The sequence below is a fragment of the Lolium rigidum genome, chromosome 1 (assembly GCF_022539505.1).
Source record: "Lolium rigidum isolate FL_2022 chromosome 1, APGP_CSIRO_Lrig_0.1, whole genome shotgun sequence".
Lineage (NCBI taxonomy): Eukaryota > Viridiplantae > Streptophyta > Magnoliopsida > Poales > Poaceae > Lolium > Lolium rigidum.
Window position 1 is genome coordinate 112,587,918 of NC_061508.1, and position 25,945 is coordinate 112,613,862.

The window sequence follows — 25,945 nt, forward strand, 5'->3', positions numbered from 1 at the left end:
TACCCTACCACCTATGCGTATGGACCTCATGGGCTCCTAGGCTATGGATTTCCGGGGGTTGGTGGTAGAGGGGTTCGGGAGAAATCCTTGCCGGTTAGTCCGACACCGATGTGGCGGCGCCTGCGGGTGTCGCCTTTCCTTCTTGGAGGGCATCGTGGATCCCCGGTACCACCTAACCCCGAGTACCGGGGGAAACCCTAGGTCCAGTTCGCTGGTCCGGGCAGCAGCGGCGTGTTGACGTCGTATCCCTTCCTGAAGGTTCTGCCTTGGTACTTGGTGATCCGTGGTGCATGTCGATCTGCCATTAGTTTCCTTTGTATCTTCCCTTTCAGTTGGGCATGTTTGTGCTGTTGCCCCAGTTTTTTCTTCATTGTTTCAGCTCTTGTATGGTGTGGTTGCTTTATTTATAAAGCGGGACGAAAGCCTATTTCGAGGTAAAAAAAATTAGCACTAAACATCAGCACAATTATGTAGCCAGAAACACGCTTTGAATTTTGTTTCCGTGGTTCCATCGGAAACTGCCATGCTATTCACCTGGGAAATGCCCCAGGAAATCAAAACGGGACAAAATATTGAATTGATAAGATCAAACAGGTGTGCCAAATGATGAACAACCAGATTGCATGACTAGTACACGCACATACCAACAATCTTGACAAGGTAGCCAGCCATCTAAAACTATACCAGCTCGATGTCGATGCCGATTCTTGTTGTCAATAGTTGGAACATAATGTGATAAGCTCAGCCAGATGCACGTAATGCACTACAAAATTGTAAAACACGTGGATTATTTCGAGAGGAACAGGCCAGCTAATAGTTCTGAAGTCCACTCCTCCTATCACAAGTAGGTACAACAAAGAAACAATAAGGTTGCTTCCTACTTTTAATTTTATAAGCTCCTAATACAACCAGTTTGGATCCATGAACAAACATCATCCTCGTGCAGGCGACTTTGCCGGCAATAATGGACACACAACAGCCTCATAAACTCGGTTCAAGATGATTCTGCAGCGAGGAGAAACACAACAGCATCAATTTTTTCAGAACAATTCAGTAACAAGGTTCTTCTTATCTACTTTGTGTCACTATTCAAACAAGCACATTATCCTTGTCCAGTGGATCTGTTTTTTCCTTGCTCACTGCCACCTAAACATGCTAGCTCTAAACATCAAGGTTTGACATTGTAATTGGAATAGCTTTGCACCAACGGTACAAGAAAAACAAAAATACATAAATAAAGTTATGCATGTGCTTACCCAGTTATGCCAGGATTCATCTTTATAATAAACCACCATGATGATTCTTGTTGGTAATATCTGGAACATGACATCATGACAACTCGCCAGGAAGATAGCCAGCGCACCAGTGTTACACACTAAATGAGACCACTTTAATAATTAAATCACTATGCTGCTCCCAGCTCAAGAACCTTGATCGGCAGCATATGGAAAACAAAGTTTCCACGATTCCTTTTGTCTACCATCGAAACCGATGTGGCCTCATATACATCTTCTGTATATATAGGTCTCGAGAGAAGGCTACACATAGACATCAAACCAACAAGCAACAATTTCCCTTTCATTAGTTCTAGCCCAACACAGAGATTAGTTTCAGAAACAGATATGTCTTTTGCTCTAAGATCGATAAGCCTGCCATCTAGGCATCACACCAGAGAGGCGGAAGTACAAGAAGATCTGGACAGCCTAGAGACAAGCATCTCATCATCCATTACCATCAAGACGATGTGTGATGGTTTGAGGAGGCTTGGTGACATCTACTGTGATGTTGAGGAGATCATCCAGTTGCCAAGCAACCAGGTTTGCTCCTCACAGCACAGGAAGATGCTGGATGGAGAGATGGAATGTTCTCTCCAGCTGCTGGATCTCTGCAACACCATGCAACAGATCTTCGTCGAGCTGAAGGCCATCATCCAAGAACTGCAATTGGCTCTAAGAAAAGGAGAAGACGCAACTATCCAAGCCAGGATCCTGTCTTATATCCAATTGCTGAAGAAGGCTGGAAAACATTTCAAGAAAACTACCACAAAGAAGACGTCTGACAAGATGGACTGCGGGATGGTCAGTCTACTGACCAAGGCCAGTGAGATGGCTCTCTCTCTACATGAGTCCACAGTGCACCTCTTGTCAAAAAAAATCGAAGCACCTAAACAGTCCCTTATTTCCAAGGCATTTCACAAGAAGAAAGTTGTTGTTTGCGAGGAGCAATTGCAGGACTTAGAGTGCAGTATGGGAGATCTTGAGAGTGGAGCAGGACATCTGTTCCGGAGATTGATTCAGAGCAGAGTTTCTCTCCTAAACATTCTTAGCTCATAGATCTCCAAGAGCCTTGTCACTCACAATATCCTGTGATTAGCATCCGATTTTTAGAGGACTAGCTGATCTCATATTTGGCCCGATATGTATATATAATACAGATGTACAGAAAATTACAGATGCAATTCCAAAATTTTGATATATTTCAAGCTCGCAAATAGTTTTGTGATGTCATAATTCTTTTTTTCTTTTGCAACTGTCAGTATACTTTGGTTGATATCCTTATTTGGTGGATCTTGCTTGGTGTACATGAAACATGCCAATTAAAAGTCACTATGATTGTGCAACTGCAATTCCATTTTCTTGTGTAGAACTGAATGCATATGTAAAATAATCAAGCTACTACTACAAAAAAAAAATCCACTCTAAAAATTAATATCTGGGTGTCGAAGGTATTTACAATAATTTTATATCATTTTGTCGCGTGAGATCATTGATATGAAATTCCTTCATTTTTTTGAAATGGTTTAGCATGAACTGAAACTGTTACTCAAGGTGCCAAACTTTTTGTTGGATGCAGCGCATCTTTGTTTTCATCAGCTAAACAAGCTAGCTCCAAACTACAAGGTTTGCTCGCAGTTACCACAGAATTCAACCTGAGAGCTGGACAGCTAGGAGAGTCTAGGGTAACACATGTGTCACAGATAGATTTTTTTGTTAGCATGCCATCATATGGCTGCTTGAGCATGCAAATATGACAAGGTCTAAAAGTCCACTGTCCACCACTGAACTCCACGTCTACAAACAGAACCAACTATACTATTGATTCTTGTTGCCAATTGATGGAACATGGGAATGTGATTGCTCATCTCGAGGAAAGTGGACGCAACAAATACTGTACTTAACATGAGGCATCTTCGGTGTTATAATTGTTCCGCAGCTGTTAGATCTTAATCCTTGGCAGACAGCATCTTGGAGATGAACTGGCATGATTCTTCAGGTGTACCAATTAAGTACCAGTGCTTCCACACTTCTCTATAAATAGGCCTCAGCGGCCCGGTAGACACATCAAACTAAAAGTTCCTCTCTTCAACCAAAATTACAGAGAAAAGCTTCCAGATCAGAAATGGCTTTCCACCTAAGATCGATAAGTTTGCCTTCAAGGCCTCAGGCCAACGAGGCCGAAGTCGAGCAAGAGTTGCTGAGCATAGAGGCAAGCATCTCTTCCTCCACCACTATCAGCACCATGTGTGATGGTTTGAGGAGGCTTGGAGACATCTACAATGGTGTTGAAGATATTATTGGCCTCCCAAGCAACCACGTTGGGAAGATGCTAGATGGAGAGATGGAGCGCTCTCTTGAGCTGTTGGATCTCTGCAGCAGCATGCAAGAGATCTTCATGGAGATGAAGGCCATCATCCAAGAGCTGCAAGTGGCTCTAAGAAAAGGAGATGATGCAACTACTCAAGCAAAGATCATGTCTTATACTCGTTTGGCGAAGAAGGCCAAGAAACATTTCAAGAAGACCACGAAGAAGGCTACATCGGAGGGTGGCAGGATGGTCATGCTATTGACAAAGGCTAGAGAGATTTCTGTATCTCTACTGGAGTCCACAATCCATCTTTTGTCGAAGCAAATCGAAATGCCTAAAAAGTCTCTCGTCTCCAAGGCATTTCACAAGAAGAAGGCAGTTGTTCGCGAGGAGCAATTACAGGAGTTAGAGTGCAGTATCGGCGATATTGAGAGCGGAGCAGGACATCTATTCAGGAAACTGGTTCAGAATAGAGTTTCTCTCCTAAACATTCTTAGCTCATAGATACTCCACGTCACTCTTGACACCCTGTGATTGGCATCCGCCTTTTTGAGGAATCGCTGATCTTCATGCATTTTTCCAATATGTATACAGTACAAATGTACAGAAATTATAGAAAGAGAAACCAAAGTTTTGATCCATTTTGAGCATTTCATGTTTGAATATGTGCTTTATGATATTCCGATATCAATGGTCCGTGGATCTTGCTGTGTGTCAAGTAAACATGCCAGGTCGAAGCCACAAGGGTTAACTTGCAGTTAGCATAATAAACTGATATATATATATAATAACCCAGAGTGGTGCCAGTTGTACCACCACCACATGGATGTGCAGTCTGGCACTACAATTAAATATTTCTAGTTTCAGAATGCATACACAAATTTACTGAAATTTACAATCTTCGGCATGCATATCACGCTGGAATTTTACAGTGCATAGTATTACTAATTCAGGAGCACAAAAAATGCCACAACCAAGAAAGAGTATAAGGAGTCAGAAGCGCGTCAGAAGACCACTGCTGCAACAAAGCCAAGAAAGAGTATAAGGAGTCAGAAGCGCGTCGAGGTAGGATACGCTCAATGACCAACTTATTACGCACAGTCCACAGGGTCCAGGTAAGGCCGCGAACAGTAACCAGCAGTGGTCGGACACCTATTCCCTGTCCCGCTGCCTACACAACGGGTACCACTGCTGCAACAAAGCCAAGAAAGAGTATAAGGAGTCAGAAGCGCGTCGAGGTAGGATACGCTCAATGACCAACTTATTACGCACAGTCCACAGGGTCCAGGTCAAGGCCGCGAACAGTAACCAGAAGAGGCGCCTCCTCCTACCGGTGTTGTTCGCATGGGCCTCGATGAACTCTCCGATGGCTAAGGCCTGCCACTCAGGCCCCAGCGCCTCCTGGAGGAAGCTCCAGAGGAAGCGGGCCGCGGGGCAAGAGAATATTATGTGGGTCGTCGTCTCCGGGACCGCACACAATGGGCAAAGTCCGTCGCCCGGCCCGTGCCTCTTCGCAACCTCCACCCCAGAGGGAAGGCGATCCCTAAGCAGCTGCCAAACAAAAATCTTCGTCTTAAGTGGAATGGGCGCTTTAAAAAGAGGAGCCGTCCATTGCAGCGAGGGGCCCCTAAACATAGCCCTATAGGTAGTCCGCACGAAGAACGAGCCAGAAGGCGACAAGCGCCAAGAGGGCGAATCGAGACCTCCCGGCAGAGCATCCGGGAGGAGGTTCCGCAGCACGGTCAGGCTCAGGGCCTCTCCCTGGGTAAGACCACGACGGAACAGGATATCCCAGCCACCCTGGGCGACGTCGGCGACAAGAATAGGGGGGCCAGCGCAAATGGCGAAGAGGTTCGGGAAGTCAAGGCAAATGGGGCGATCACCCAGCCACGGGTCAAGCCAGAACATGGTCCCTCTACCATCGCCTATGGAGAGGGATAGTCCCGCTCGAATCTCATGCTTAATGTCCTGGAGGGCTCTCCAAAACTGAGATCCCTCCCGGCGGTCACAAGCAAGAAGTGGCCGGCCCCGTAGGTATTTAGCCTTAATTAACTTAAGCCACAGACCCCCGTCGTTCGAAAGGATCCTCCAGACCCATTCAGCATGAGGGCCACATTCATGTGGCGAGAGGAGATAATCCCTATGCCCCCAAGATCCTTGGGGGCGCACACATCGGCCCATTTGACCATGTGGTATTTTTGACGGCTGTCTTGCCAGAAGAAGCGTGAGAGCTCTTTTTCGAAGGCCGCATGTACCCCTTCAGGAAGGATGTACAGGCCCATGATATACATGGGAAGACTAGACAGGCACGAATCAATGAGAACCGTCTTGCTACCCTTGGAGGTGAACCTCCCGCACCACGGTTCAGCCTTCGCTCTAACTCGCCCCACCAAGGGGGCGAGGTCTCTAATAAGGATCCTAGAATCCCTAACAGGTACTCCCAGATAATTCATAGGGAAGGTTGCCAACCTGCAATTGAGGTTGTCAGCGATCCGCTGTTGGGTCTCCGGAGGGTACCCCAAGACCACTACCTCACTTTTGTCAAAGTTTATTTTGAGACCCGACATGGCCTCAAAGCAGAGGAGTAGGAACTTGGTGTTCTGGATATCTAGGTCAGAACCCTCGAACAAGATCATGGTATCGTCCGCATACTGGAGATGGGTCACCCCTCCACCAGGGATTAGGTGTCCGACCACTCCGATGAATATGGCCCGAGATCCTAGCCCTCTCCAGGATCTCGGCCAGGGAGTCAACCGCCGCGTTGAAGAGGATAGGGGACATGGGGTCGCCCTGTCGCACTCCACACGCCGGCCTAAAATAGGGACCCACTTCCCCATTAATGTTAATGGCCGTACTGCCAGTCATCACCGTTTGCATAATCCAGCCAATCATCCGGTCGTCAACGCCCCTCCTCTGAAGGACCTGTCGGAGGAAGGACCAATCCAAACGGTCGTACGCTTTTTGGAAGTCTAGTTTTAGGAAGACACCCCTCTGGTGTCGACTCCTGACCTCATGCACGATCTCATGAAGCGCTAAAATTCCATCATGGATGTGGCGGCCCTTAAGGAAGGCAAACTGGTATTGGTGCGTAATCTGCTCCATCACCGGAGCCAACCTCACCGCGCACACCTTGGAAAACAACCGCTGGATTACGTTGATGACAGTAATTGCCTGAACTGGCGTATATCCGTGGCCCCCACTAACTTGGGGATCAAGGTAATAACACCGTAGTTCAGACGTCCCATATCAAGAGTTCCAACGTAGAACTCTTGAAACATTGGCATGATGGTCTCCTGGAGTTTCGCCCAGAATTTCTGGAAGAAGACAACAGGAAGCCCATCAGGGCCAGGGGCCGAGTTAGCCTTCATGCCCTCCAGCGCGCTCCGGACTTCAGTTGAGAGGAACGGGAGGGTGAGAGCGGCATTCTCATCGTCGGAGACCCAGGCCCTAGCTGGCCATAGGTCTGCCGCAAGGGCAACCCCAGTTCTGGGGCCAACCGCAAATAGACCTTTATAAAAGGTATAGATATGGGTGGTGATCTCCCCGGCCTCCTCCAGTAGGAGACCACCATCCCAAAGACAAGGGATGAACACTTCCGGCGACGGCCATTTGCAATCGCATGGAAGTATGCAGTGTTCGCATCCCCCTGGCGGAGCCAATTCTGGCGACTCTGTTGTCGCCAGAAGACCTCCTCCCCACGGTAAATCTCCATGAGCGAGTGTTCAAGGGCATAGCGCTGAAGCCACTCCTCAGCGGCTAAGCCCTCCTCGTCCGCGGCGCGATCTAGCTCCTGGATCTGGCGAAGGAGGAGGTCCTTCTTCTGGCGTACCTCCGCCCCGAGGTTAGCCCCCCAGCCTCTCATAAACTGGCGGGCAAGCTTCGTGCAGTGATGCCAAACATCAACTGCGTTGAAGACCCGCGGAGGGGACTCCGCCGCCCGCTCCCACTTGTAGCCAACCGCCTCCACAAACCCTGGCTGACGCAGCCAGAAGTCTTCAAAGTGGAAGCGGTTTAGCCTCGGGGGGGGGGCTGAAGGAGTGGGGAGTGATCAGACCCGATCCTGGTAGCCGCCCTGAGGGTGCATAATGGGAATTCCATTTCCCATTCAACTGACACAAAGACCCGGTCCAGCACACTCCGGACCGGGTCAATGCGGTTGTTGCTCCACGTGAACCGAGCCCCCACTCTAGTGATCTCTCTAAGGGCGAGATCCGCAAGGCGGTCGTTGAACATCCTCATCCTAGGGATGTCCAGGCGACTCGAGCTCTTGTCCTCCGGGGAGCGTATCAAGTTAAAATCGCCGGCCACCACCACAGGGGTGGTGCACCGGTCGATCTTACCCCGCAGCTCCTCTAAGAAGGACTGAGACCTCGAATGGTCCGCCGGCCCATAAACAATAATACCCTCCCAGCTAAGGTTAGATCGTTTATGGGTAACGGCCATGCTCACGAAGAACTCGCCATGCTCCATATCCTCAACCTCGAAGGTTTCCTCCTTTACGCCTAGGAGGATGCCGCCAGAATGGCCCGAGGCAGGACGCCAATGCCAGGCAAACTTGTCTCTACTAAGGCCCTCCAACTCGTGGAGGAGGAAGGACTCCTTAATCGTCTCTTGGAGTCCCACAATGTCCACGTGCTCGCGCCTTATGTATTCCTTCAACTGTTGTTTGCGGCCCGGGGCCTCGAACCCCCTGATGTTCCAAATGAGTGAGAAGAAGGGATTACTCATTGGATCGCATCAGATTGGGGGGTTCCCCTATTGGGAACCGATCGAGCCGTACTACGTGTCGAGGGTCCGGACGGTGGTCGAGGAGGTCTCCCTCGTGGCCCCCCCAACTCGGGGGCCACATCAGAGCTATCCAAAGGGTTAGACCTAATGGTAGGCTCCAGACCAGACCCAGGTGCCACCTGCACAGGGTCAGTCAGGGAGGCGCTCGTCGCCCTCTCGCGCTCCAACTGAGCGCGAGAGGCTGCGAGCACGCCATCGTAGACCTCCTTGGCCTGAATTGCCGCCAGCTGTTCGGCCCGCGGACCGCGTTCGCCCCTGAAAATCACACCACAATCCGACGCCACCTGACCCAGGTGGTCGAGCGAAGCCATAGCAAGAACAGAAAACCGAGAGCCCGAGGGGGGGACAGAGGGAGCGGGGCGAGGAGTGGGACAGGTACCTGAGTCAAGGTTGCGGGCCGCAGCCCGCCTCTCCGCCTGCGCTGCTACCGTCGGCTCCATCGCCTCTGTCCCGGAGCGAGACCGAGCCAACCTAGCGCTGTGGCGGGACGGCTGCGTGGACTGCCGCTGGCGACGCAGGGCCCTCGCCTTGGCACCAGCCACGGGAGTGTCGGGAAAGACCGAGGCTGGCTCCAGGGCTGAAGGACCCGGGGTCGCAGGGCCCAGGGGCGAGGTGGGAGTAGATCCCGGGGAGCACGTGTAGCAGACCAGCCCTGGCGACCTCGGCGACTGCGGGGGGCACACATCCAACCCCACACTCGCCGACGACGTCTCCTGGGGGAAGTTGGACCCGTACTCCATGATGGATAGGCCGTAGGACTCCCCGGTGACGGCTGGGGGGGCGCGGGAGATGGTCGCCCCCAGCTTGGCCGGCGCGCTCCTGTGAGACTGCGCCGACTCGGGCAGTGTCGACTGCGCCCCAGGCCTAGCGTCCAGATCGGTGGAGGCCCCGGCCCCGGCACCAGGAGACTGTCGCTGTGGGGACTCCTCGCCGTCGCCACCCAAGTCGTCCTCAGAGTCTCCATCGGAAGAATCATCATCATCCTCGCCATCGTCGTCCCGGTGGGAGTGAGAAGGGCCAGGAGGAGGAGGAGGAGACCCCGCCTGGGCCTCGTCTCCCTCCACCTCGACCGTCACGGTCCGGCCACTCTTCCCAAAGAAGAAGAGGGGAAGACTGCAGGTGAGCTTCGCGGGGTCCGGGCTGAGGATCAGCATGCGCACCGGCCCGTCGCCTGGGAGAGAAAGAGGGTCCACGGTGACAAGCTTGCCAATTGGCTGGGAGACGAGCTCTATGATATGCTCACTCCTGGCCTCCTCAGGAATGCCGTGGACCCGGACCCAAACCTCAGACAAAGTAGCCACAGTGATGGGATCCACACAAGACGGCCTGACAGAAACGCGGATGTTGTTGGTCGGCAGGATGGTCGTCTCGCTCCAGGAGAGGGCACGGAGGAGCTCAGCCGAGGGGAACGCCACTGCGAACTCAGTGGGAGAGATCTCCCTCACGTTCCACACACAAGTCGACTCCAACTGAGCGAGCTCGGCGCGGATCGTGTCGACTGTCACCTCAATCTGTAGCGGGGGGCTCTGCTTCGGCAGCACGGTGATGGTAGCAAGGTGCTGGGGGGTACTGAGCTCCGAGCCCCCCAGGTCGATGTAGTAGAAGCCACCCTCAAGCCCGTGTCCCAGGTATTCGATGACCTCCCGCCGCCTTCGGCTGTTGAACCGCTCCTTGCAAGCCGCGGCTAGGTGAGCGGGGTCACCACAAAAGAGGCATTGCGTCGGCATCGTGCAATCGAAACGGAAGTGCCCCATCTCGCCACAGTTGAAGCAGATGTTGGAGGTGGGGGATTTCTCCGGCGGCGCCGACACCGCCAACTGGGTGTCGGCACGGCCGTCGAAAGCCTGTCCCCGCGGAGGTGCCATAGGCGGGTGCCCAACCTGGCTCCCACCCACAGCACCACCCGCAGTACCACCTGTGCCAGCTCTCTTCTTCTTCGGCTTCCTCTTCTTCTTCGCCGCGGTATGGGTAGCGGCATGGGGCGACTGCTCCTCGCGGCGCAGCGGCGAACGGCGGTCGCGGGGCGGCGAACGACCCCGCTCGGCATGCCACGGCGCCTCGTATCTGAAAAAACAAGAGCTGCGCCCAGAACAAAAAACAGAAATGTAGAGTAAGACCAGGGAGTACAGACAGACCTCGTGAAGACACAAAGAGAGCATGCTGGACGCCGTCGGTGACCTAGACGGCAGGCTCCACGGCGCCGCCACTTCTGTTTCTTCATTTACCCCTTGTCGTTTTTCCCTCTGCATTCTGGGGCAAGAGTCCACCATTCAGGCTCACCCCATAACCCGCTCAAAACAAGGCAAAAACTAGCCTAGCTCATGAATAAAAATAGCATTGACATTCTGGGCCCAGCGACTCAGACCAGATTAGTTCATGGCTTGGCCAACAGTAACAAGATACACGTTAAAAATCAATATAATACAATCCAATTCCTATAAATTAATTCATGTACTAAAACTTAAATATTTAGATGGTATTTATTCATCTTCACAATTTTCATATTTATTTCAAAATTGTTGCAAGCAGCTATGGCACATCGAAAAGTTCAGTTAAAGAATCTGCATAGCACATGGCTTCTGTTGAGATCTCAACATGCATCACATTATGATATTCAGGTCAGATACCAAATGTTTCAGAAGCATAAACAATGCCAGCGATGATGCATGAACGGATCAAATTAGTCAAATTCTGTCACCCATACTTGAGACACAACTGCAGAAGAAAAACATTAAATAACACAGTACCAGCCTGTCTTGTGCATGAACACAAGATTCTTCTTGTCTGCCAACTCAGATTGAGATTGCTGGGCCCTTATAAGTAGTGAGAAGCCAAAGAAAGGATAGAATGGTGGATGGCACTGATACGTCAAGAGTTTTTCTGATCCTCGTCGTTTCTTCTGTTCCAGCTCCATACAGACGGAAGGTGGAAAGAAAAGCACTGGGCTTGCTAGACTGAAAGTATCACACTTGCTTCCATCTACGGTCTCTGAGTTTGCCTCCTTATTCTATTGATCTCACAGATAGTATCGGAGCAGGCGAATAGCTGCAGGTATTGAGTGTTGTCTAGCTTCTTTACCTCTTTAGTGGGACACCAGAAAGCAATGTTGAAGATGACTGTAAACTGTTTGTTCGAGTAAGGATTCGGTCCTTCCTGCATCCACTCTGTGAAGAAGCCACAAGAATAGCTGAAGGAAGTTAAGAAGGCAAATACTTTTGAATCTAGTTAGAAGGAATATGAAATAGAACGGCCAGATTACTTACATGAGAGAGCAAGACAACCGTCTCGCTACTTAAGCAAATATTGCAGCTTCTACCCAAGCAAATTGCGATGATAAGCATCAGACTAGAGTTGGATATTAAACACATGGAGATCGACAGAGTCTGATCAGAAAATAGATCCAGAACACGTGTTCCAATTCTGAATAGTCTCAGCTGCTTCTTTTTTTGCCAAGGATACTATCAGCTTCTAGATACACTTCTAAGTATCTATGTGATTGGAGTCCACCTTTGAAAGGAATCACTTAATCAATCATTCAAATAGATTTCAGTGTCCAAAGAAGATAAAATGTACATCAGTGAACATACAATTTTGCCTAACCATCATATGTTTCCAGAATATTTCACTTGGTCTTTTTTCGATTGGGAGGTGCGTTCTTCTATGCGTCACTTTTCAAGCATATAGTTGATCTGGCTGGCCACAGAAAAGCAATAGAACAGAGAAGGAGAGCAATTTACTTATTTCAAACTTCGCAAAAAATAAAGAACACCGTGTTTGAGAATCAGCTGGTGTGGATATCAAGCAACAAGATTTCATAAATAAACATGATGATAAAATGTCATCACCAGGGACAAACACATCAAAAACTCGTTTCTGCAATTGTTTTGACATAAAATGATGATGCTTTCCACATGGTGGGTGGTTCAATCTGAAAAGTGGGGATAAAATTATGAACCAACAACAAGCCCATGAATACATGATCCTGGGTAGTGGATCTTGTCTTCCATCTCCTAAGCATGCCAGCTCCAAAAGACGAGGATTCAATTCGTAATTAGCAATACTATCACTCAAACAACATATCTTATAGAATTGAAAACAGGGACTAGCCAGTATGACAGCTCACAGAAAATACCAAGTTCACATGATGGCATGAGCATGCAATTTCACCACGATACATGGCCAGACAATACCATACTACTAGTTCTTGCTGCCAATTTATGACAATAATATGTTGGCTCATAAAGAGGACAACAGACTGAATAAAAATTATGAGCTAAACAAGAGACGACTTTGCAATCGCTATGCATCTGCCAGATCTCCCTCCATGGCAGACAGCATCTGAAAAATTAAATGGTATGATTCTTTGTGTCCAATAATCAAATGCTCCTGCTTGTATGCCTCTTCTGTATAAATAGGCCTCAGAGAAATGGTCGACACATCAAACCATAGGCCACTCTTCTCCTCCTCCTCCTCCACTCTTCAACCGCAATACAGATAAAAACTTCAAGTCTGAAATGGCTTTCCACTTAAGATCGATAAGTTTGCCTTCAAGGACTCGGGCCAGCGAGGCCGAAGTCGAGCAAGAGATGCTGAGCCTAGAGGCAAGCATCTCTTCCTCAACCAATATCACCATGATGTGTGATGGTCTGAGAAGGCTTGGAGACATCTACAATGGTGTTCAAGAGATACTTGGCCTGCCAAGGAACCAAGTCGCAAAGATGTTGGCTGGAGAGATGGAATGCTCTCTTGAGCTGCTGGATCTCTGCAGCACCATGCAAGAGATCTTCGTGGAGATGAAGGCCATCATTCAAGAGTTGCAAGTGGCTCTAAGAAAAGGAGATGGTGCAGCTGCTCAAGCCAAGATCCAGTCTTATTCTCGTTTGGCGAAGAAGGCCAAGAAACATTTCCTGAAGACCACGAAGAAGGCTACTTCTGCAGGTTGCAGGATGGTCACACTATTAACCAAGGCTAGAGAGATATCTGTATCTCTGCTGGAGTCCTCAGTCCATCTCTTGTCGAAGGAAATCGATATGCCTAAACAGTCACTTCTCTCCAAAGCATTTCACAAGAAGAAGGCAGTTTTTTGCGAGGAGGAGCAATTGCAGGCGTTAGAGTGCAGTATTGGAGATCTTGAGAATGGGACAGGACATCTGTTCAGGAAATTAGTCCAGATCAGGGTTTCTCTCCTGAACATTCTTAGCTCATAGATACTCCACAACACTCTTGGCACACTGTGATTGGCATCCGCCTTTTTGAGGACTAGCTGATCTTGATACAATTTTCCGAAGATGTAATTATATATAGTATAAATGTACAGGAAGTTAAAATAGAGAGAGAAAAAAAGTTCTGATCCAATTGCCCCATTCCACGCTTCAAGATGTGTTATTTCATCTAAGTATATGCTTACTTGCAAGATCCTTGTATCATGGATCTTGTTGGGCATACAGTAAACATGGCAGGTCGAAGTCACAAGGGCTAAGCCCATTATAAGCAGAATAAATCAATTTAATACCAAGATTCCCCACCACCACCTCCTCCACCACATGGATTGGCAGTCTGGGAGTGCAGTTGAATATTTCTAGTTTCAGAATGCATATTTAATTTGTTTAAATAAAATGAATTTATACAATCTACATCCATATCACCCAAGCATGTCACAATTTACAATATTATGAATCCAGATACCCAAATAAAGCCACAACCATGTACCCTAATACCAAACAAAAAAATTGCCCTTTCTTAGTTATCAAGATGGGACCACAAATTTTCTCGTTTTCGTATCATCATTGATACACTAATGAAACCCGATTGATTGATGATAGGTGAGAAGCCAGCATGACATGGTCACAGCTAAATGCTGGATTAGCAATCAGTTATATACTACCTCTGTCCCGTATTAATCGACGCGGGCACTTCACTTTCTATGTGCAAACAATGAACTAAGTTCGCGTCGATTAAAAAAGAACGGAGGGAGTAATATCAAGAGCATGCAATCATGCCAAGTTCCACCAGCAGACTACCACACTGCTAATTCTTGCTTCCAATTGCAAGAACATAATATTGTGTTGGCTCATCCCGAGGACAGCGAACACGCTAAAATATGTAGTAAACAGGAGATGACTTTGCTGTTGTAATCGCTAGCCTTATGCCAGATCTCCATCCATGGCAGACAACATCTGGAAAATTAAATGGCACGATTCTTAGTGTCTACCAAACAGATAGTCTTGCTTGTATGATTCTTCGGTATAAATAGGCCTCAGAGGAGAGGTAGACACATCAAACAGAAGTGCTTTGTCCTCCTCCTCTCTTCAACCACAATACAGAGAAAAAGCTTCGAGATCAGAAATGGCTTTCCACCTAAGATCGATAAGTTTGCCTTCAAGGCCTCAGGCCAACGAGGCCGAACTCGAGCAAGAGCTGCTAAGCCTAGGGGCAAGCTTCTCTTCCTCCACCACCATTAGCACGATGTGTGATGGTCTGAGGAGGCTAGGAGACATCTACAGTAGTGTTGAAGAGATTGTTAGCCTGCCAAGCAACCAAGTCGTGAAGATGTTGGCTGGAGAGATGGAATGCTCTCTTGAGCTGCTGGATCTCTGCAGCACCATTCAAGAGATCTTCGTGGAGATGAAAGCCATTATTCAAGTGTTACAAGTGGCTCTACGAAAAGGAGATGATGCAGCTGCTCAAGCCAAGATCCAGTCTTATTCTCGTTTGGTGAAGAAGGCCAAGAAACATTTCAAGAAGACTGCGAAGAAGGCTACTTCTGTGGGTTGCAGGACAGTCATGCTACTGACCAAGGCTAGAGAGATATCTGTATCTCTCATGGAGTCCTCAGTCCATCTCTTGTCGAAGGAAATCGAGATGCCTAAACAATCACTAGTCTCTAAAGCATTTTATAAGAAGAAGGCAGTTGTTTGCGAGGAGGAGCAATTGCAGGCGTTAGAGTGCAGTATTGAAGATCTTGAGAATGGGGCAGGACATCTGTTCAGGAAATTAGTCCAGATCAGGGTCTATGTCCTAAACATTCTTAGCTCATAGATACTCCACACCGCTCTTGGCACACTTTGATTGGCATCCGCCTTTTTGAGGACTAGCTGATCTTGGTACAATTTTCCCAAGATGTAATTATGTATATAATACAAATGTACAAGAAGTTAAAATAGAGAGAGAAACCAAAGTTTTGATCAAATTGCCCATTCCACGCTTCAAGATGTGTTATTTGATCTAAGTATATACTTAGTTGCAATATCCTTGGTTCGTGGATCTTGTTGGGCATACACTAAACATGACAGGTCGAAGTCATAAAGGCCAAGCCTATTGTTAATAGAGTAAATCCATTTAACTACCAAGATTTACTAATCCATATTGGCAGATGAGGATTTTGCCAACTAAGCTCCTCACGCCTGCTTAAGCTCATAATTTTGTTTCAAGCATCTTGCAGTTACATACCAGGTCTACAAGGCAAGCTTGCAATTAGGACAACATATTAGCTGGCCAGATTTCCTCCACAATCACACAACCAAGACACTGTTTTTTGCGTTATGCATCCATGTTATGAAAAATGAGCTCTCTGTTAAGAAAACACAATGAAAGAGATAACAGATTCAGTTTGTTCGTTGGCCCAGCTGTGGTGGTTGTAAAACAATTTGACAAATTTCTGCAAACCTTGTGTGGTTATAATGTTAATGTACAAAGCATCCATATCATTTGAGCACATAGTGTATTACAGCGTGGTGTACAGACCGGATGAATTTTAATGTGAGCAAGAGGATTTCCAATCAACTAATAAGATGCGAAGGACCCATAATGTTGCACTGGCTAATACGATCGCTCATCAGCGCAGGTAGGTCACAGGGCAATTGCAGCACATAGAGAAATAAGAGCTAGCTAGATGCGTACCACGGTCGGACTATGAAGGTCTCGAGCTCTTCCGGCGGCCGTGGCGTCCAGACCTACGGGGGGGGGCCCACGCGCCAGCGCGGTTTCTCCGTCTCCGCTTTTCCTTGCCCTCACCGGCGGCGGAGGAAGCGGAGAAGCTACTAGCCCCCTTGGGCTTCCATTTCGCCCGGTAAGCTTGGCCCATAAAGTCATCTGAAACATTCGTTTATTTCTCAACTGGAATTTCCTTTTTCTCAAAAAAAAAAAACCGGAATTTCCTTGTACTTGGTTTTATAATTTTCAATTGCTTTTGTATTCTCAAGTTTATCGTACTGAAAGAGGAAGGAGGCGGTGGAGTGGAGGAGGAGGCTGCTGCCACAAAGACCTTTGTGATCCCTTTGTTTCTTAATTAATATAATAAAAAATTGAGAAAATTTGCTACATGACACCGTTATTTTCGGGCGTTTGCCAAAACACACCGCTAGATTGTGTCTTTGCCAGATACCATTACAATTTCGTGGCACATTTGCCAGAACACACCACCTGGCCGAAAACGGAAAGTTTAATAGATGTAAAACTTTCCGTTTTCGGCTAGATGGTGTGTTCTGGCAAATGTGCCACGAAATTGTAATGGTACCTGACAAAGACACAATCGAGCAGTGTGTTTTGGCAAACTGCAGAAAATAACGGTGTCCTGTAGCAAATTTTTTCTAAAAAATTATACGCCCTATTTTAATTTTGTTCACTTTCTCTTTCTCATGTTCTTTCTATGAAACACAGTAGAGATGCAGATGCTCACAAATACGTACATACACTTACTTCTATTTTTATTTTGTTCACTGTTTCTTCCCCATGGGTTGATTTGTTTATTGAAGAACGCGAACAGCAGGAGACGATGCAATAGTATTTTCCGCTCCTTTCCCCACGTATATGCCCTAGCCTGAAAAATCATCAATACCATTTGATGATTCAGGTTCTTCCTTCAAACACAATGTTCTCGTGCAAAGAAATACAATATATTTTCCACTCTAGTGAGGAACTTGGGTAATCATTAGACATAAGATTATACTGTATTGATTAAGCTGTTCATGTGTCGTAGTGTCAAAGCTTTGAGGGGAAATTTCATAGTGTCAAAGATTTACAAGAAGCCAATTCCTTTGGCCTTCGTCCAAGCGGTGGAGGAGCTAGTTCAGGTTACCAGGCCTCGACAAGCAACCAGATCTCAGTCGACAACCTCGCCGGCTGTTGCCGGGGCTTGATACCGTGTCAGCGAAGAACAATCCTAGAAGTGGAAAGCTGCTGAGCTCGGGTAAGATGATCAAGGGTCACGTGTCGTGGAACCTCTGGATTTAATAAAATCCTTTGAGTTAGGCCGCAAGGTGTAGCCTTGCCGTGTTTTATTTTTTCTCTCCTAGGCAGTCTTTCTGTCTTGTACAGTTTTCCCTCTACTGAAATGAAATGGCAGAGCTCCTGTCTTTAACCGTCAAAAAAAAAATTTCAGTGTGTAAGATGATTGCTTCTATTTTTATTTTGGTGTTTCATGCCAATATCATGCCATGTAAGGCCATGTAAGATGATTTATCAGTTCACCGCGTCATGCCGTGCTGGAATTTGGCCTTAGATCTTATCTCATGTCCTAACACAAATTCTGAAATTCTCTTGGCACATGTGGAAATAGCAAGGGGTGGAACTAAAGTCATTGGTAATTGAGAGAGTTGGAGTGGTATATAAGGTGGACTGTTCTAGTCCTTGTAAGTGAGTGAGAAGAGAGAGCCTTCGCGCACTTCTCCTCCTCCGCCGCTCGCCTCGTCCCGACATGGGTTGCGGGAATCTCGCCGAGCCGAGCTTTATCTTTTTGTTGTTCATAAAATTAATCGTGTGATTAATCACGAGTCATTAACGGGTGAGTTAACTTCGTTTCGGTTTTTCTGGATCGTGGTTGTGCCGACTCAGACGTGAGCTGCGCCTAATATTGTCAGAATCGTGATTTTGAATCCGATCGGAACCTCTATAGTAGGATCGCAAATCGAGCATCTTAACTTTTAGAATCGTAAAATCTTAGATTCTACTTAGCAGAATTGTTAAATCGTTCCACTCAATTTGGGCCGTAAAGTTGTAGAATCGTATAGTAGAATCATGATTCTGACAACTATATCTGCGTCCCACGACTTTCTTGAACCGCACTATATAACCCTAGGCTGTACGAGAAACCATATGCGACCGCCTCTTTCCAATACATTGCGCCACCGCTTTCGTTTTTCTCATCCCGTCCTTCGCCGTGCACCGAGCTGCGGGACAGTAGGCCTCCGGACCCCTGCCTCTCGTAGACCTGTATGGGTGAGGGGCAATCAGATTTTTGGGGAGCGCATACGCACGACTACTGGCAACACGACATCGTCCAACGACGAGTTCCCGAACGACGACTTCTTCTCAGACATCGACAACCTCTTTGGCAACCTCAACATGGGCGACAACAACTAAGATCTTGTTGCTGCCAACATCATTGTTGCTGCTGCGGCCAACGCTGGACGGTATGCATTTTTTACCTCCTCGTTTCAGATCTTACTAGAGTTTCTAGTACTGTTGTTTGGAGGTGCAATAGATTTATCTTGTCTAGATGCTATATATTCATCTACTCAGTTAATCTGCATGGTCAGTTCATTTGTTGTTTTCGTAGTCATGATTAGTCAACTATTAGTTCGAATTATTTCATATGGTAATTTGCTTATATATTCAACATGCCGAAACGAAATATAGACAGGGCGCTCGCCACGCGCGTCTTGGCGTAGTTTAGACTATGCATGGGCATGACACTATATTTAAACATTATGCTATTTAGTAGGAGGACTAAAAAATGATTGTATAAGCAAGAGTATATAACCTAACCTAAGAATAACTATTTGTCAAAATAAAAACCTCCATCCCACGATGGGAGGGAACGCTAGCCTCTCCTTACTAGGCCCCCTCCTCGTTGCCTCCAGACGGCGCCGTCGGGCCAAGCCCCGGTTGTGGCAGCGGTGGCCCCTCCCCCTCCCCCCCCTCGCGTCGAGGCGATGGCACAAATTGTTGCGACCGTGCTGGGAGGCGTGCTCACCGAGGGGCATGTCGGCGCGGTTACGACGGTGTGGAGGCCTTACAGTGACCGAGCATGTCCAGAGCGGTGGTCGCGTTCCTCGCGGCTGCATGGCGGCTTCGGGCAGTGCGGTTACCTCTGCTAGGTCGGCCAGCGACATGACATCAGTAGGGCTTTGCGGTTCTTGGTAATGGAGTTAAGGCGTTGTGGGAGGAGTCGACAAGCGGTCGACGGCTTGGAGATGCCGTGCCTCTAGCCAGGATTGGGCTTGTTGGGCCCGATTTGGATTGTCGGACCCTATCTACAGGAGCTCGCGATAGCCTATAGCCCTTCGTGATGGCATCCATCTGGGCATCCTACCCTAGTCATGGTGTGGATGGGGCATCCGATCCGGCCCAACGAGGACCTGGCTTGGGGATAGTGAGCGGTTTGGAACACTTAGGGATAGTGAGTGGCTAGCTCGGTTCGCCATGTTCTTTTTTATCTTTGATCTACAATGTAAGAGGATCTCCTCATCGCTTGTATGGGTTCAGTCCGTTTGCCTTTATTTATTAAGCGGAGCTAATGTGTGTTTCCAACAAAACTAATAACCTAACATATGTATGCACATCATAAATAGGTAGATATTATTGGATATTGTCAATTTATGTATTATTAAATTACTTATCATACGGAGAGCCCTATTGCATTAAAAAAATTAAAGTTAAACATGTTTTTGTATTCTCAAGTTTATGGTACATTAATTTAGATTTAGAATGCCATAATAATTTCACGCTTCCTCAAATTCTCACTATTGCAAATTCATGAAACTGGATAAGGTAATGATAACCTCACTGTAATATCAGAAAACCACCTTTCGAGGCCAATGCCCTGGCTTTGGAGGCGCCACGCAAGATGCAGAACCCTCCATGTCTCATCCGACGACAACTCCGAAAAGGGTGCAACATCCACCATTGAATCTGTTGGAACTGGGCAGTCCAATCCCATGCACGCGGCCGCACCTACGATGCATGTCGCCCCAACTAGGAACATTAATGAAGGGCAACCCTTGTTAGTGGTCAACCACCGGACCTAATGCGAGCGGTCATTTTCCGATAGCACCGCGTTTCCGTAAATGGAAATCCAATCAGTTTCCCGGTTCCATTTCCGGCAGTGGCAAGCGCTGTAAAAATCTAAATGCCGCTACTGCAATTCGATCCCTAGACTTCGGAGCCAAGCCCAGCGCGGAGATGGAATTGACCAACTGATCTAGTTAGCGCTTTGTGTCATAAAAGGATATGAGACACGTCAATTTTATACTCCCCGTCTTTAAATGTCTCAACTTTTTCTAGATACGGATGTATCTTTAACTAAAATATGTCTAAATAATTTGTATCTAGTCAAAACTAAGATACCTATTTTTAAAAGAAGGTAGTACTATAATCAAATAATATGATAGAAGTAAATCATGAACTTGTTTCAAACTAAAAAAAAAACTAGCAAAATGAACATGAGTTAAATGCAGCTCGTGCATACTATATTAGACGAAATTGTTGTTGTTAGAGAGAATCTATTATAATTTAAAAAATCAAACCATTTTTATTTTAAAAATAACTTTATTTTAAAATCTGTTTTCATTAATAAATGATTTAGCCAAGATCTTTAAAACTAGCCGCCATGTTACTATATTGCAACAAACTTTTTTTATCAAAACATTATCATCAATATGCACGTTATTTATTTATCAACGATAAAATGTGAGAAGTTACTTACCGAAAATTTAATTTTATTTAGAATATTTTAACTACTTTTATAGATCAGATGTAATCAATCCATTTGCCAGTGATTTACGAAAGGTAAAGTTTAAATAGTTTAGATACTTTTTTAGCTCACAATTTATCAACCCTCTGCCCCGTTATTTGTCAATGAAAAATTCGAAAAAGTTACCGATCCGAAAAGCCAATTAATTTAAAATATTTTGAAGACTTTTTTAGCTCACAATTTGTCAACACTCTACCCCTTTATTTATCAACGTTAAATTTGAATAATTACCTAGCCAAAAATTAATTTCTTTTTTTAATATGTTAGTAACTTTTTTAGCTCAAAATTTATTAACCCTTTGCCCCGTTATTTATCAGTAGTAAATATGAAAGTTACCAATTTAAAAAGCCAAATTAATTTAGAATATTTTGGCAACTTATTAGCTCATAAATTATCAAGCCTTCACCCCGTTTTTATCAACTGTAATTGTATATAGCGACCTACCCGAAAAGCTATTTGAATTTTTTGATATTTTTTTTTAGCTCACAACTTATCAAACCCATGCCCCGTTATTGATGAACTGTAAATGAGAAAAGCTAACTACCCAAAAAAACATAATTCAATTAGAATATTTTGGGGAGTTTTTAGCTCACAATTGATAAATCCTCTATGTTATTTACCAATAGTACATGTGAAAATTACCGACAATAAAAAATACTTTCATTTTGAATATTTTGGTTGCTTGTTTAGCTCACAACTATCCACTGTCCCGGTATTTATCAATGGTAAATGTGAAAAGTTACCAAAATAAAAATATATTTTCATTTTGAATATTTTAGTGATCTGTTAAAATAACAAGTTATCTGCCCTCTGCCCTGATTATTTATCAACGATAAATGAGAAAAATTACCGACTCAGAAAGCTATTTTTATTTGGAATATTTTGGTGACTTTTCCAGCTCACAAGTTATGTACCCTCATCTCGGTATTTATTTATAGGAAATGTGAAAAGTTACCGTCACGAAAAGCTATTTTATTTTAAAATATTTGGGATCTTTTTTAGCTCACTAGTTATCAACCCTCTGCACGCTATTTACCAACGGTAAAATATGAATAGTTATCAACCTTAAAAGTTAATTTCATTTAGAATATTTTGACGAATTTTTATAGCTCACAAGTTATCAACCATTTGTCCGTATTTTATCGGCAATACATGTGAAAAGTTATGGACCCCAAAACATAATTACATTTAGAATATTTTAGAGACTTATTTAACTTACAAGTTATCAACCCTATTCGGCAAAATGTGAAAAGCTACCAATGTTAAAAGTCAAATTTTTAAAAAATATTTTAGCAACTTTTTTTAGCGGAGAAGTTAAAACGGTACTTAATTTGAGTAGAAATTGCTAGTTTATTTGAGTTGCAAGTGGTTTCACCACCCGTTATTTTTTCCCCGGAAAATACCACTATCCCGCAAAAGAAAATTAAAAAGATTTGCCCAAATTAATGTGACATTTTAAATAATATTAACATCAACAAAAAGGGAATTCAAATAAGAATTGATAAAACAGAACTGAGTAAAAGAAAGGAAATCACGGTTAAAAATACAAAGTAAAAAAACAACAAAAAAGGAAACAAAAATCGACTAGGAGAAATTAAATACGTGAAATAAATGCACGATATTACCGTACGAGATTAAACATGTGGGATTAACGTGGCCAAAAAGAAATTGACTTGGTCCAGCGAATTAAATAAGTGAGGTAAAACGAAACAAAAAAAAAGGAAACTGGAATTGATTCGCGTGGAGCAAGAATGCTTCGCTTGGCGTAACCAGGGCCGTTGTTGAACGTCAGCCCAATGATTCCAACTAGCGAAGCAAGTAGATCGGGGCCGGCTTGCCGCATGTTGGGGCCAAAACACCATATAGCACCAGTCGGTTCCACCATAGCACATGCCCGCCACCACCAACCCCATTCGCTCTTCATCCGGGGTCACCATCCCAATCGGACCTGATCAGCATACCACATATCCCTACTTTGGCCACATGGCGAAGAGACGCCCCACTAGCTGCAAGAGCATCATGCCGCCAAGCAAACATCAAGGATGGAGCCAGCAACGCGCCACCCCGAGCTTCTTTGTTTCTGCAACTCCGGCTCACACTACAACCAGCAGAGCGTGCCACCCCGAGCTGCTTTGCTTCGGCAACTCCACCTCGCACCACCACCACCAACAGAGCTCGTCGTGCTGCCACCTACTTGGGGCCGTCGCCACGGATTCCGTGCTCCTCCATGTTAAATGTGGCCTGAAGACCCCTGCCTGCCAGCGCTAGGGTATGAGCCCTCGGTTCACCCCCTGTCTTTTCTTTTTAGCATTTGAATAAGAAAGAAAACATGATACCTACCTATCCGTCCATGTCCATCAAAACATGGGCAAAATCATATCAGCCAATATATGAGTCCATATCTACCTTCTTTTCTTTTTGTGATGTCATATCTACCTTTTTTTCTTTTTTTTTTTGCAAGATTTCAAACTGTGGGATTATAGTCCTTTGAAAGGATATCAACTAACAATGGTGATGTGAAATTAATCCACAAGCACCTTCTTCTCTCTAAACTGGCTATCTTAGCACAAAAAAGAGTTGCTTCAAAAGAAAATTTAATACTAGAGAAATTCTCACTAAGCTTCTTGATTTCCTGGTTCTTTTAAAAAAGATCACATACATCCTATCAACCATCATTTGGTTTTCCCTCGGGTACGTGCATACAATTAATGCCCTTGTGGAGCCAGATAATTGAACTAAGAGCATCTTCAGTCGCGTCCCAAAAAAATTTTGAGGCGCGTCCTACGCTTAATCGTACATAGCTACGTGCTCGAAAACCTTTTTCGGTCCGACACGGTTCAATAAGGTGTCTGGCATCCCATCCCCGCTACACAATGGACGCTTCGGGGGCATCAGACAGAATGAACCCGCATCGCGAGCGTTGATGGCGTGTATTTCACACGTTCGTTGGGCAACCCCAAGAGGAAGGTATGATGCGCACAGCAGCAAGTTTTCCCTCAGAAAGAAACCAAGGTTTATCGAACCAGGAGGAGCCAAGAAGCACGTTGAAGGTTGATGGCGGCGGGATGTAGTGCGGCGCAACACCGGAGATTCCGGCGCCAACGTGGAACCCGCACAACACAACCAAAGTACTTTGCCCCAACGAAACGGTGAGGTTGTCAATCTCACCGGCTTGTTGTAACAAAGGATTAATCGAATTGTGTGGAAGATGATTGTTTGCGAGAAAACGAGTAAAAACAAGTATTGCAGCAGATTTGTATTTCAGTATTAAAGAATGGACCGGGGTCCACAGTTCACTAGAGGTGTCTCTCCCATAAGATAAAAGCATGTTGGGTGAACAAATTACAGTCGGGCAATTGATAAATAGAGAGAGCCTAACAATGCACATACATGTCATGATAAGTACAGTGAGATTTAATTGGGCATTACGACAAAGTACATAGACCGCCATCCAACTGCATCTATGCCTAAAAGTCCACCTTCAGGTTATCGTCCGAACCCCTTCCAGTATTAAGTTGCAAAGCAACAGACAATTGCATTAAATATGGTGCGTAATGTAATCAATAACTACATCCTCGGACATAGCATCAATGTTTTATCCCTAGTGGCAACAGCACATCACAACCTTAGAACTTTCTGTCACTATCCCAGGTGTCAATGCAGGCATGAACCCACTATCGAGCATAAATACTCCCTCTTGGAGTTACTAGCATCAACTTGGCCAGAGCCTCTACTAATAACGGAGAGCATGCAAGATCATAAACAACACATATGCAATAACTTGATAATTAACATAACATGGTATTCTCTATCCATCGGATCCCGACAAACACAACATAGAGTATTACAGATAGATGATCTTGATCATGTTAGGCAGCTCACAAGATCCAACAATGAAGCACAATGAGGAGAAGACAACCATCTAGCTACTGCTATGGACCCATAGTCCAGGGGTGAACTACTCACTCATCACTCCGGAGGCGACCATGGCGGTGTAGAGTCCTCCGGGAGATGAATCCCCTCTCCGGCGGGGTGCCGGAGGAGATCTCCGAATCCCCCGAGATGGGATTGGCGGCGGCGGCGTCTCTGGAAGGTTTTCCGTATCGTGGTTTTTCGCATCAGGGGTTTCGCGACGGAGGCTTTAAGTAGGCGGAAGGGCAGAGTCGGAGGGCTGACGAGGGGCCCACACCATAGGGCGGCGCGGCCCCCCCTTGGCCGCGCCGCCTTGTGGTGTCGCCACCTCGTGGCCCCACTTCGTATGCTCTTCGGTCTTCTGGAAGGTTCGTGGCAAAATAGGCCCCTGGTCTTGATTTCGTCCAATTCCGAGAATATTTCGTTACTAGGATTTCTGAAACCAAAAACAGCGAGAAAAAGGAACCGGCACTTCGGCATCTTGTTAATAGGTTAGTTCCGGAAAATGCACGAATATGACATAAAGTGTGCATAAAACATGTAGGTATCATCAATAATATGGCATAGAACATAAGAAATTATCGATACGTCGGAGACGTATCAAGCATCCCCAAGCTTAGTTCTGCTCGTCCCCGGCAGGTAAAACGATAACAAAGATAATTTCCGAAGTGACATGCCATCATAACCTTGATCATACTATTTGTAAACATATGTAATGAATGCAGCGATCAAAACAATGGTAATGATATGAGTAAACAAGTGAATCATAAAGCAAAGACTTTTCATGAATAGTACTTCAAGACAAGCATCAATAAGTCTTGCATAAGAGTTAACTCATAAAGCAATAAATCAAAGTAAAGGTATTGAAGCAACACAAAGGAAGATTAAGTTTCAGCGGTTGCTTTCAAC

At 45.9% G+C, this 25,945-nt stretch overlaps 4 protein-coding genes and 1 long non-coding RNA gene across 5 annotated transcripts; 4 read left to right on the forward strand and 1 right to left on the reverse strand.

The window, feature by feature from the left end:
• Positions 1-679: 679 nt before the first annotated feature.
• LOC124679893 lies at positions 680-11,857 on the reverse strand. The gene is made up of 4 exons (XR_006995319.1): positions 11,637-11,857; positions 11,121-11,537; positions 10,509-10,623; positions 680-1,005 (listed from the first exon to the last, which is right to left on the reverse strand). It is a non-coding gene; the product is annotated as an uncharacterized LOC124679893 (long non-coding RNA).
• LOC124679861 lies at positions 1,623-2,333 on the forward strand. Its single transcript, XM_047215286.1, has one exon. The coding sequence runs from the start codon at positions 1,623-1,625 to the stop codon at positions 2,331-2,333; it is 711 nt and encodes a 236-aa protein (XP_047071242.1).
• LOC124679877 lies at positions 3,400-4,089 on the forward strand. Its single transcript, XM_047215287.1, has one exon. The coding sequence runs from the start codon at positions 3,400-3,402 to the stop codon at positions 4,087-4,089; it is 690 nt and encodes a 229-aa protein (XP_047071243.1).
• Positions 11,858-12,887: 1,030 nt separating the features above from the next.
• On the forward strand, positions 12,888-13,580 carry LOC124679904. Its single transcript, XM_047215289.1, has one exon. The coding sequence runs from the start codon at positions 12,888-12,890 to the stop codon at positions 13,578-13,580; it is 693 nt and encodes a 230-aa protein (XP_047071245.1).
• Positions 13,581-14,718: 1,138 nt separating this feature from the next.
• Positions 14,719-15,411, forward strand: LOC124679920. The gene has a single exon (XM_047215290.1). It carries the CDS (start codon positions 14,719-14,721, stop codon positions 15,409-15,411), a length of 693 nt encoding a protein of 230 aa, XP_047071246.1.
• Positions 15,412-25,945: the final 10,534 nt, after the last annotated feature.